General features: G+C 39.9%; 1 protein-coding gene across 1 annotated transcript in view; it reads right to left on the reverse strand.

Moving 5' to 3' along the window:
* Window positions 1-479: 479 nt before the first annotated feature.
* Window positions 480-13,367, reverse strand: part of SPTLC3 (serine palmitoyltransferase long chain base subunit 3) — a 136,822-nt gene continuing 123,934 nt past the window's right edge. Inside the window, exons 10-12 of the mRNA XM_059406529.1 lie at window positions 12,657-12,792; window positions 7,590-7,719; window positions 480-4,124 (exon numbers count right to left, since the gene is read on the reverse strand). Coding sequence (XP_059262512.1) covers window positions 4,011-4,124; window positions 7,590-7,719; window positions 12,657-12,792 — 380 coding nt within the window. The 3' untranslated portion in view covers window positions 480-4,010. The remainder of the gene's footprint in view (window positions 4,125-7,589; window positions 7,720-12,656; window positions 12,793-13,367) is intronic.

Genomic DNA, 13,367 nt, shown 5'->3' on the forward strand with positions numbered 1-13,367 from the left:
TTACCTCTGGTTCCATTGTGTGTGGTCTCAGTGGTGTGCTGGTAAAGGTTTAACAGATGGCTCTTCAGATCCTGAATGTGTAGGGTTTGCCAATATCTGTGGTGTAAATGCTTCCAGCATGGCCAATTTCAAGCTACCAAAGTGATGTTACAGAAGGAGGAGTTGGGAACAGATGAACACAATTGGTTCTTGTGACCGAGTTCAAGCCAGTGCCAGCCACCCTTGCCCATTTTCCTTAATGAAATTCTTAAATCCAAATCTCTGAGTCTCTATTTAGGGTAATCCAAACTAACACAGAGCCATCAATTATTTTTTATATTATCTATTTTGGTGATTTGACTATTAAAGAAACTAATATTTCACAGAAAAAATGAAATGAAATTGGTCACCTCAAATGTTTCAGTGAAACACAGACACACACACACACACACACACACACACAATACTTGTAAGACAATGTCCCATAATAATTGCTTAGATACATTTTAAAATACAGTCGCCTTTTAATTTCCAAATATTACACAGCTGCATAAAGTGTTCTGAGAAAATAGACTTCAAATATGTTGTTTATATGGAGACCAGGAAAAATGGCCATGAAATCACTAGAGAAGTTTAGAGTATAATTGTTATTACTGCCGTAAATCCAAATACAGGAAAGTTAAGGTTTTCTCATCAAAAATTTTAAGTCAGAGTAAGCCATTTGTACTATTTGCTATCTCTGAAGAAAATACAGAGGAGCACTGCATGTGTGAAGAACCGTTAAGACTTTCACCCTATTTGAGAGCTGTTGTTGGAATAAGTAAACAATCACAGATTATTCTTAATATTCTATTTTGTAAAAAGAGAAGGTACCTTGAAAATGGGAAGAAAATATCCCACTGAGGAGAAAAGGTTGGAATAATTCTCTTTAAGCAATTAAATTAATTATCAACAGAGAATGAGCACAAAATTTCTGTTATGCTACTAGAGACAATTGAGCTATGCAAATAAAAGCTCCAACAGTGGTTCTCAAATTAGGACATGGATTAGAAGCACCTGAGGAGGCTGTTGAAATGTAAATTTCTAGGCACAACAGCTATTCTTACTCAGTGGAAGTCTGGCTGCAGTCCCCAGGGACCTGCATTTTGATAAGCTTCTAGCAAATTCTCAAAGCCCATGGTGTCTGTCAAACCAAAACAGCTGAAAGGCAATATAACCGAACATCCACGATAACACAATTCATAATGGGATTAGGGACATAACTCGCCATTTCCCTGTTAAGCAAATATATCCTCCCTACGAATATTAGTCTGAATCCTTTATCTTCTGTTTCACTGAAGGCCACTTTTAAAACATCTCCCATCTAGCTGTTAACCAGCCAGAGTCTCACCTGTGTATCTTTACATTCTTGCTTGCTCTTAAAGGAAGGGTAAAGTGTGTATATGTGTGTGTGTGCACGCGTGTGCATATGTGCTTGTGCGTGAATGAGGGGAGGGTTGGGGAACATAACAGAGTTTTCTTAGGAAATTCTCTTAACAGAACCCACCGAAGAGACATTTTGAACTGTGGTATATTTATTGAGACTCAATAATCCCTATTGATTTAAAATTGTGGTTTTATAACCTAGCAGTAGGTGTTTTCTTATAAAAAGTAAAAATTCTCATGATTACCCTCTTAAACAACCTCATTCTATATATGACATATACTCTTCTATTACTAGCCCTATGAGATCTGGGTCTCTCCTAATGTTCTCAGGAAGCATTGCATTTGGTTTATAGTTGTTCTCCTAAGTGATTCCCTCTGACAGAGATAGTTTTTCATTTTTTTTTTCATTAAATCTTGCACATGAGAATGTAATAAATTGTTCTAAGACTCTGGGATCTTGATGAAGCAGTAGTAATGCCCCCCCCTTGTTCTTCAGGCCAGGTGGATAAATAAATATTTTCCTATCATGAGTTAGACTCAGGATCCCCCATAAAAGTCATAAAGATGGACGAATATAGCAGCTCACAAAGACACCCCTCTAAATGCTTAAAATTGAAAGGGTAGTTGTGAAGGGGTATATGAAGATCATGGACATCTAGAACGGAAGGGGAGGTTTTTTTGCTTGCTATACCTCAGTAAGGTCCTCTTTGTCTACTGTTCCTTTTATAGGACTGAAGACATTTATGCATTTTTGGACAACTAACTAGAATCAATTTCATTTAAATGCACATTTTCAAGAGAAAAGACCTTTTTGGGGACATGGATACCACATGTATTTTCTTTGCATAGTTACTGGTGCACCGATGCATTGGAAAGAATTAGAATTTAGTTACCAGAATTAGTCGCTGGAGGGGGAAACTGCATAGTGAGAACTCACTTCCTCTCCTCTTCCATGGATAGTGATCCTTACAAATGTGTGTAAGAAACCTTATTGTTGTGATCTACTTTTAAACTGATATACCTAATAGGGGTTATACTCTCCCTATAAACAGCTTTCCACACTGCTCGCCTTTATCCTTTAATCAGTTGTGAGCATCAGGCATGTTGCTCTCTTCAACACCAGTGTGCCTGGCTGGGCTTCTGTCTCCGGGTACGGCATGAAAGCTTGGGTCCATCTGTGTCACAAGTCAAGCCTTTCTTGAAATGATTTGTTTATACTGTCATTTGATGGAGTGGAATGTTCTGTAACTCATTCGAACTAGTATAGAAGCTTTGCTAAAAGGTCACCACTGCTCTTTAGAGTTTCCAAATCTGGGAACCATATGGGAGCTTGTTAAAGATAAGGTTTTCCACTGGCTTTTTCCATACCAACCAGAGCCAATTAGCAAAAAGGCACTATTCCAGATAAATTTGTGTTCACATTTAGAAAGACAGACAGACAGACAGAGGAAGAGAGAGAGACAGAGAGAACTCAAGGAAATTACAGTTCTTTGCTCAATAGTGTGTAAGCCCATTTTATACCAAAATTGGATTGCGTGTGCCAGCAGACAGTAAGGACTATTTGATAGGCCTGAATGGGGGTGTCAGTCTTGAACAAGTTGAATAGAATTTGCTTTTAATGTCATTTTTGGATCAATACGTTCAAGTATAGTCTTGCGAGTCAACTCTAAAGGAAACTACATCTCACCATTTACTCAAAATTTAATAGGAAAATGACAACTCATTCTTTAAAGTAATAAGGGTTATGTATGCAAGCTAATCATTCACTCACATGGCACCAACAACCTTCCAGTTGTCATAACATTACAGTTTGAATCTAAGCCTACAATTGGCTTGTGTTTGCTTTCTGCCCCCTTCCTTATGAAACAAAAGTCTTGAGTTTTCCAAACCTCAAAAGCTCAGCTGTAAAACTGTAGGAGACCAGCAAGAGGAAAAGGAAAGTTTCCTTCAAAGACGTCTGGAGTCACTGCTGGCCAGTCCTGCTCTCTCCCTCCAAACATTAACTATGGCTTTTGACACTCGTCCTTGGAAAAGGTCCAAATGTGGCAAATGGTAGAAGCAACATTTCTTTACCCTCCTGCCTGGAGCTCCCCACGATACGGAAGAGTTCTAGCGGGGGCATTCATGGGTGAAACAAGGAGGTCAGCTACTGTCTACCACGCTTACTCACGTCTGCAGATGAAATAAATACACCCATAATGAGATCTACTGAATTAAAAATCAAAACCCTCTCATTTGGTTGGAATGCCTGAAAGAGTCTGGACCAGAGAGTCTGCACAGTAGCAGTGAAAACACAGGCTCATTGCCATTAAAAATGTTCTAGGAAGTGTGTGTGTGTGTGTGTGTGTGTGTGTGTGATGTATTTGTAGCAGGATACTGGGAAAGGAGAAAATTTTTTAAATATGGAACCATATTTTTGTCTCTGCCGTCCCAAGCTGGAGACATTAAAAACACAACATTTCCAACATTTCCTTCAGTTCAATTACGCTGGTTTGGAAACCAAAATTGTCCTTAGAAAAGGGGGAGAAATCCATTTATATTCCTTTTGAGGCAAAAAGGGGGGGTTTTCTGGCAAAGTCTTTAGGTACAATTCAGGATCAGGAAACTTAATCATCCAGTTCAAAGCTTGTCTCATCATAGAGTTCGGGGCGCGCTGACTTCCTGTGCCGAGAATACTTCAGTTGTAGGAGATCACCCATTTCATCCAGGTTTTCCAAAACCTGCAAAAAAATTGCCTTCCATCAGTTATTCTTTAAACCCCCTACACCCCACGGAGATATAATCTTCTATTGCCAACTTCCTTGATTTTAAAGAAAAGGAGAAGATCCAAATCACTAAGGTGTGGCTTATAAACCAGCCCTCGAGGAATGTTATATGCTAATTCATTTTATTTCATATCCTTTAATAGTCTACCCCACATTACAAATATTTAACTTATTTTTGGGGTGTGAGGAGAGGAATAAAAGCATTGGACCCATGCTTACCCTTTCAGGCTTTATTTTAAAGTTTAATGACTTACATATATGTTTTAAAAGATTTTCTTTATTTATTTGATAGAGAGAGAGGGAGAGAGAGACAGTGAGAGAGGGAACCCAAGCAGGGGGGAGTGGGAGAGAAATGGGTTTCCCACAGAGCAGGGATCCTGATGTGGGGCTCAATCCCAGGACCCTGGGATCATGACCTGAGCCCAAGGCAGGCGCTTAACGACTGAGCCACCCAGGTATTCTTAATGACTTATATTTAAACTTGTGGAAGAAAGAGGTAAGGTTGCAGATTATATTTGGGTTTATGTCCTCATGACACAGCAAATCAGTCTGGTCAGGGGCAAAATGGAACATTGCAGCAGCTGGTTAGTGTCCTCTTTTCCCTCCGATACTGACCCAACCCCAGCGCTTAAACACTCATCTCTATGTTCCATCGAATTGTAGGACTTAAAACCATAAGGGACCGAGAACTCTTCTGTTTCAGTTTTCTCCATTCAGACAGATAAATGTATCCCCAATTTTCCAAAGCAACTACTGAGATGGAGAATAGACAAATGTTATTTTCCCATCTAGTATATCACTGATCTTATGGTATTAGGCATGCCTTTTAAAACGTGTTAGGCCATCTTGACCTGTCAGATGAGGAGGACAACATTAGGACTTAATGTTTTGAAAAAGGTGCAGATGTCTGTTAATTCTGGAATGAATGACTAGTGGGACTAGTGAGCTTTCCTCTTTGGGAAGTCTTTCAAATGTATCAAGTTTGATATCCACCAACATATGAAGAGTCTTTTCTTTCTGGGTGGTAGCATTATAGGTGGTTAAAATGTTCTTTTACTTCAATGTACTTCTTAACTTTTTACATCAAATCTAAGCACTAAGACAAAGTAACAAAAGTTATATTTAAATTACATCAAACTAGGATAGTGTCTATTGCTCTTGGCTGAAGGTGGGGATGGAGTAGCTCAGAGTGGGGCATCTGCACGCTTGGAGGAGATGAGAGACAACTCATGAAGGTGTGGGAGAACATAGGATTTCTAGTCGTTTTAATTTGTCTTTTTAACTTCCATTTTGGTATTTGCTATAAAATGTACACAATATCTTGACAGTGTTTATACAACTTATAAGTGGATTTATGTTGAAGCCCACTGATCAGATGACCCAGAGGACACCTGTACTCAAAAAAGGCAGGCATGAATTACAGAAGAAGCATCTTAGTAAGAGGGAGCTGGGAAGGGCTTCTTCCCACATTTGAGCTTGTGCTCGAGATGACTTTAAGGAAGCAGGGACCAGTCGGGGTTGATGTTGTTCTGAGTGGGTGAAGTTCAGAGATTGGTCCTATGCAGAATTCTTATGGGGCAGGTGGGATGACTAAGATGAGGTCATTTGTAAAGGAGCAGCCATCACTCATGTTAGAAGAAGGAAATTCTAAGCCATTTTGTGTATGTAGAGTGGCCTCATCTCTGCCTTGGTCCAAACATGGTTATAGAAGGAACTTGTCTACTATATGCATTTTCTGTGAGTGTTATGTTCAGTTAGCTACTTCAACGTCTTGTTTATTCAAGGGTCATCTTACACTTACCCATATGTGCATATTAAGGAATATGCTCACAATTTTTTATTGATATAGGTGCCTGATTTCAAAAGTTTTGAGGCATCTGTCTAGATGATGTCTCCGTGCTCCTTCCTAGCCAACCATTCAACAGGATTAAGAACGTTTGAAGAAAATCCTGAGGTCTGATGTCTCCCGAACTGGGTATCCATGAATACCTCAATGCTGTTGGGGTCACAAAAAATATAAACTCCCCACTGCTGTCTACCCCCTCTTGTCATCTCTGGGAGCATGCTCCCGGTCATGTCCTTTCCTCTCCTATGCCTACTGTCTCTCATTACTTTTTCCTCTCTTCATGTGTAAACATGCCCAGGTCTTTCAAGGGCTTTTATAAACCTATTTTTCTTTCTTTTGAGGTCAAGCTTCTTGAAATATCTGTCTACTTTTTTTTTTTTTTAAAGAAACAACTTGTTAAAACTAATTACTAGAAATATATACACATTTTGGAGAACCTAGACAACATAGAAAGCTATAAGGAACCATGCAACAAAGTTCACCCATCATCTCAAAATCTAGAATTAACTCAGTTATTAGTATGTCATGCAAGAAGTTGTTATTATGTATGCACTTTGTAGTGGACACTGGTTTAAGTCCTAAGAATGTAATGGTGAAGCAGAAAGAAAATACACTGTGTATATAATTTATTATTTGAACTCGAAGTATTCACTTTTTTATTCTTTGTATTACTATCTCCTAGTGTATGTATATATACATATATACTACATATACACGCACATACAACAATCCATAATACATGTTATATGTGCATGTATATTACACATATACACATAATTCATTCCATCTTCATGTAGAATAACTCAGTCATATATAATGAATGACTTCATACAATCCCATATATAATTCCCACCTTCATGTTCCACAGTTGTCTATATTTCTTTTCCAAAATGAATTTATATTATCTGTTATCACTAGTCACTTATTTATTAGTATCTCCTCTTAAGAGTTTTTGCCCCTGGGTTTTGCACAATAGTAGACACTCAATATGTTTGCTGAATTGCTTGACACTAGGAGACAGTTCCATTGACTCCAAACTGACTGAGATGACTTAGTTGTCTTCTCTCACTCATTTCCATAAAGATCAAAACCAAAGGACAATGAAATGTGGTTTTGAAATCATTAAAACCCAGTGTACGTCTGGATGATATGATGGACCTGTCTTTGCCAATATGTTGGTTAGTTGGGTCGTATTTTCATACGATGGGCTTGGTGGCTCTAAAAGTGTCAGTTTGTGAGTGATTGCGGCTAAAATAGCACATCAGATTAGCTTTTGCATTTAAGATCAAGTAAATAGCACAACATATGGCTACTCAGTCAGTCTTTTTTATGAAATCAAAACACTGCCTTGAGTCAAGTTCTGCACTAACCTCATTTTTCTTTCCTATCCACTGAGTTGATCACATTGTTGGGCATTGTTGGCAACCCTTTGTTTTTCCGCAGTGAGTTTTATGAGTGTTGTTTTTCTAAACCACCAATAGAAACTCAGGGAGCCCCAAGCTAGCTCAATAAAAGAACCTGCTCACAATGCAAAGTGCCAGTACCAGAGGTTCTGTTGGCCTGTGGGTACTCACTGTGTCTAGCATCTCCCGGGTATGTGCTGCTGAAACACAAAACCGAGCCCGAGCTTCTGCGAGGGGAGTAGCTGGAAATCCAACGACCACCACCCCGATTTTTCTATTTAATAGATGCCTTGCAAAAGCCCTACGGGAAAGGTAAAAGAGAAGGTTAGCTGAGAGATGACAAAATTATGTGGCAGGAAAAAGAGTGTGGTTAATCGACTTTTCTGATAACAACAAATAGAAGATGATTGAAATTACTAAACTTCTGTTACGTGTAATTAATTGACAAGGAAATGGGGACAGTGTCTTGATGGCACCCAGAGCTGAGGGTGCATATGATAGGGCCTGGCACACCCATTAGAGCATTGTGAGTACTGAGTCTTTGACACTGAGCAGAAAATGCTGATGTACACGACCCTGGTATAAGGAGTCAGCACTGATATACAAATTCTTTGTCTGCAGGGTTCCTAGGAACAGAAGCCCCAAAGCTAACCAAATGCAATTGCATAAAGAAAGAACGTATAATAAGTGCAAACTTGTATGTTTTAAAAATCCAATACCAATAACAGAGTATGAAAATTTCAAGAAGCCTATACTTAGTGACTCTTATTTAAGTACCAGGATCTGAGGGTCTGCCAGGAGATAGTCCCGAGCTGTATTATCACTCCAGAGCCATATTTTTCCCCCATTAAACCAGAGGTGAAAAATAGTAAGGGTCTCCTCATTTTTTATTGTGTGACTAAATCCACCCCCGTATGTTCAAGGATGATAAACCCATTGACTGAGTTAAAGGGGGAACAGGTAAGAGGGATTCAGGGAAGAAATGTGTACACACAGAGAGGCTGGCCCGTGGATGCAAACTGTAGAATGTAGGTCATAACTATAAAGCTTTCTGATACAGGGTGGTACAGATTAGAGGGTGTAATGTTTCTCCGTGGCGATTCCTTCCCTTTATCTTCTTCTAGACTTTTTCTTATTCAGAGCTAATCTCAGTAACGGTTCTGGACTATCAAACTCTCAAAAGTCTAGATTTTTTTTGTGCTAAGAGCCAAGGTCAGACAAAAAGGCATGTGCCCCTACGTGAATCTTGCCCCACTTTATGCTCTGTTGCTCTCTGCAGGAAACCTTGCTTACTAAATGTCTCTGCCCATAAGCAAGGTAAATGCCTCAGATCTGTCCTTAGCATTAAGAGGCTCCGGGTGTCCTTTTTAAGGCTGGAAGATGAAAGCAGCACCACAGAAACCTTCCAGTCGTAACTTAGGAAGAATTCTTGAACCAGACATGGAGAACTAGCCTGTCCATTTATTTATTCCTCTTGCCATGGAGCTGTCTGTCTTTTTGGTTGCCTCACGGAGAATGCATGTTATCAATGGAGTGGTGGAGATTGCAAGGTCTAGGGAACACAGTGTATCTGGCCCTGTGGCCCAGCTAAGGCAAGAGTCACCTTTGATTTGGACAGGGAAGATTAACAAGAAGATGAAGCTTTCTGAGAAAGTTAGAAAAACAGAGGCTGTGCTTTTTCTTGTTCACCGTATGGAAGGCTGCCCATGGAAGGGCACACGATGAGAGCTCATAATTATCTGAGAAACAAGGCAAGTGCTTTTATTGCTAGACTACAAACCACCTGACCCATGATCTCAAGCTAATTTTCGGGACTCCCCAAAGACCATTTTCGCTGTCTGCATGTTTCTCTTTGTACCAGAGGAAGTGAGTTTTGCCAAAGAATGTAGAGCAAAATATAGGACTGTTGATTCATTAGGCTAATCTGAGGCCTCCCTGGAGCACTTTCAGCCTTAAAATTTACACTACTAATCCTGGCCTCCTTCGGTTAATGTGTCTGATTGCCCTGATCATTTTATATAATGAGCCTCTGGATTTGTACTCCCCAAAACAAACGAGAGCCTGTAGTGTGAGCTGAAAGAAGCTGGGCTACATAGATAATAATAATAATAATAATAATAATAATAATAAGTGGTTAGCAATGCATTACGGGCATCATCATTGTACTGCATATCCTATCATCCTGAAAGAGTATGACGAAGCCCATGGAAGGAGAATGTAAACTCTGTATCAGAGACTAAATATAATATATTCCTGATTATTCAAATGAATGTTTTATGGGTGAAATCACATGATACCAAATGTTGCAGAAGATTCCAGTGGTTGAGTCGCAATGAAACTTTGCTCTAAAAGATACCTTGCTGGAGAGGATATTTCATTTTGCAGTAGACGGACAGGTGGAGAGATCAATATCAAAGGGTTGAAAATAAGCAAACGAAGGAAGTGCTCATACACTGACTTATACAATTAACTCCTTGTCTCAAAAGCTTTTCTCCATATAAACTTTCTGTTGAAGGAATATCTGAGAAGAAAACAAGGCCAGGGGGCAAAGAAACTTTTGGCAGCAACTCCTGCCAACCAGAGAGGACATTACCTTTGCTCACTGACCTATTCTAAGTTTCCTTAGACAACTCAAGCAACTAGAGTGTTTTGTTTTGTTTTTCCCATTCACTGGGTTTGAGGCCTTTTGATTCATCAAAGATGACATTGAGAGTTAAACTCATACTGTGTGTTTGCCTTAATGAGATGTGTTTCCCCCTGCTGTGGACAAAAGCTTCAGAGGCTGTGCTATGCACTGAGAAGAACTCTGGTTCAGGAGGCAAGCAGAACTGGCTCTGAATTCTGGGCTTTGCTGCCTATAAGCTGAGTGACCCTCAGTAAGCAATTTCACTTTTGTGGGTCTTGGTGTCTTTGTTTATAAATTAAGGCCAAGCATCCACCTTTGGTGGGTGATCACTGGATTGGACAGTCTTCCTTAGCATAGAATCAGCATTTAGCCACATCCACTCCTCCTTAAATAACATCATCATTGGAAGGCAATAGATGGTTTGACATATCATCTAGGCTCTAACATGGCATATTTGATTCACACAATAGCAGGATCTCCACCTACTATTTTCCTGAAAGTTCTATTTTTATTAATGCAACCAAAGATTGCAATAATTATTTTTGGAGAGCCATGCAACCACGGTGACTCAATCTTACACTCAGTTGAAACTAATAATAATAATCATTGTACTAGTAGAAGTCCTAGTAGTAGTAATAATAACTACCACTGCTGAAGTACTGATAGTATACCAAGTACTATGTTAAGTGCCTTATATACATTAACAATTAAAACTACTAATAATAACAGATCCCACCTAGTAGCTCCTATATGAGACAACAGGCTGCATGCGGACAGACCTCATCTTGTTTAACTGAAAGAACTATGAAATAGGTCTTATTGCATCCTGTCGTAAAAATGAGAAAACTGAGGCTTTAGAAAATTGGGCAACTTGTCAAAGATCTCCCAGCTAGCAAGAGACAGAGTCAAATTCTTCTTCATTCCGAACTCCTCACTACACCAAGGAGCACAATTCTTACACATAACAGTCTCTGATCTCATTTTTTCACATTAGCTTTTGTCCAGTTAGGACTCCCAGCATTTAAAGGAGCAGAAGTACTCCCTCTCTCTTTCTGGTATTGCAAAGGTAAATTCCTGAATTTAAATGCGTTTGTTTTAACTCTTCATGTACTCTTCCCACGGCATGGATTCATACTACTATTCTAGTTCCAGCCTCCCCCACCAAAGTCAGAACTATCCGGCACGCTCCCCACGACCACCCTCCAGCATTGTGCACTTTAGATGATCAATAATAAGACAAATTTATTGTTGATGTCTTCATGTGAGCTAATGATAACATATGAGATGGACATGGGTTAAGTGTGGAATATTTCTTCCAGAACATACCATTTTGCTAACCATTCTGAACAAATGTAGGTTTTCATTTTGCCTCCCCAAATCAGATGTTTAGGATCATATGCTACTTTGAATCCCTGTTGCCAACCCTCCCTGCCCTAAGTACCGAGCAGCATCCTGTGGGACCTTTCTGTAGCTCAGTATCCTCTTGACCATTCCATACACTGTTAGCCTGACCCAGTTTTGTGAACAAAGGGCCCACTGGTGGTAATGGTATGGCCTGCAAATTAACTCCTGTGTGGTTTTAACTGCTTGTTATTTTGCTGTGGTGAAATGATAGAAGAATGTACTCTGAAGAATTAATCAGTTCTATCCACCATGAGTTCTCAACTGATAATCCCAGAATCTCTTCTCTACTCTTGAAATACTCTACCAATCTTTTCACTCTTCGAGAGTCAAGCAGAAATTTCCAACAATGGAGTTATGTTGCAGGAGAGTTAGGACTTCTAGAATCTTATAAATATGTATTAACTATTACTTTCTACTGTGCACATGGTCAGACACCCAAATAAACATTTTATATTTATAAAGGACTCTAATTAACTTCTTTTTAATAACAGAGGTAGTTAGTCTGTGGCAGGTTGGAGAATGGCTCATGTATCAAACTGTCTATGCCATATTGAGGAAAAGTCACTTTCTTTTTATGTAGTTGTTCTCATGCTTAATTTCAGAATTGCAGTCAATGGGAAACAACTCCACATAGGTTTATAGGAGAGGCATTAAAATTTAGTGTTAAGATTGTGAGCCTAAGTTTGGGTTTGCCTCTTGATAGTCTCTTGATTTTATTACTGCTCAACTTGTACGACTTTGGGCAACTATTTAATTGTCTGCAGCCTCAGTTTCCTCCACACTTGAAATAAGGCTGCCTTCTTCTGAGGATGAGCATGAAAGTCAGTGGAGAAAGCACAGAGTCTGGTAATGTTGTTTTCAAATGTTGAGAGATATGGTCTCCAGAAGTTCTCCCGGAAAGAGGCTGTGGGACAGAAGTAGGCATGGATCCTCCTTAATTTACAGTTGAAACCTAGACGGTGACACCCAAATTCAAAGGGCTTGTAAGTGGTGGACACTTGATTCTCTTCTTAGAGGGCCTGTGAAAAGGCCCAGCTGATGGGCTGGCAGGTGGCTTCCAAGAAGCTGTGCAAGCGAATTCTGAACTCGGCACCCCATTCCAACTACATAAGCATTGCCTATGCAGAAAGAGAGTTGTAGAGTCAGAAGCACTGTCTTAGATCACCCTGGGGCTTCGGGGTTATTCTGAAAGCCCATTGAATACTCACGCTACTTTAGCAGGCATGTAAAGGAGCAGAGGGATGACGGGAGACTCCTCATTGCCATAGATAATGAATCCCATTTCATTCAGTCTCTGTCTGAAGTATCTTGTGTTTTTTGCAAGTTGCCGTACTCTCTGCAACCCTGAAAGGAGACAGACATGAAATACATCAATTCCCACCAGGAAGAGAGAAGCAAAGGTCAAACTGACTTAGCAAGTACCTATGTCTTTCTGCAGGCCTGCATCATTAGCTGGGAGGGGGTCAAAATAGGGTGGGGAAATACCTCTTGGTGAGCAGGTATGGGCACTGATGTCTGAGAGCTGTTCTGAGTCTGGAAGCCAGGATCCAGCGGGGTATGGTGCTGTTAGGTTCTGCTAGCAAGTAAGGGCAGGCTAGCCTATGGGGTGGGGTGGGCAGAGAGTGTGTCTAGTGAGAAGGAAGGAGACAAGCTATCATTTACTAGGTACCTGCTGTGTATGGATCTGTGATAGGTGCTTTATTTTATTTATTTGTCATTCTTTTAATTTTAATTTTTATTATTTTTAAAATTAACATATAGTATGTTATTTGTTTCAGAGGTGTGTTAAGTACTTTAAAGACATTAACCCAGGGGAAGGGAGTGTGACAAGGAGAGACACACACTCAGACACAGACACACAGACACAGACACAGACACACACCACACCTGTTGTTGGTAGAAGCTTTTCAGCCACACTG

Source organism: Mustela nigripes, chromosome 7, assembly GCF_022355385.1.
Source record: "Mustela nigripes isolate SB6536 chromosome 7, MUSNIG.SB6536, whole genome shotgun sequence".
Lineage (NCBI taxonomy): Eukaryota > Metazoa > Chordata > Mammalia > Carnivora > Mustelidae > Mustela > Mustela nigripes.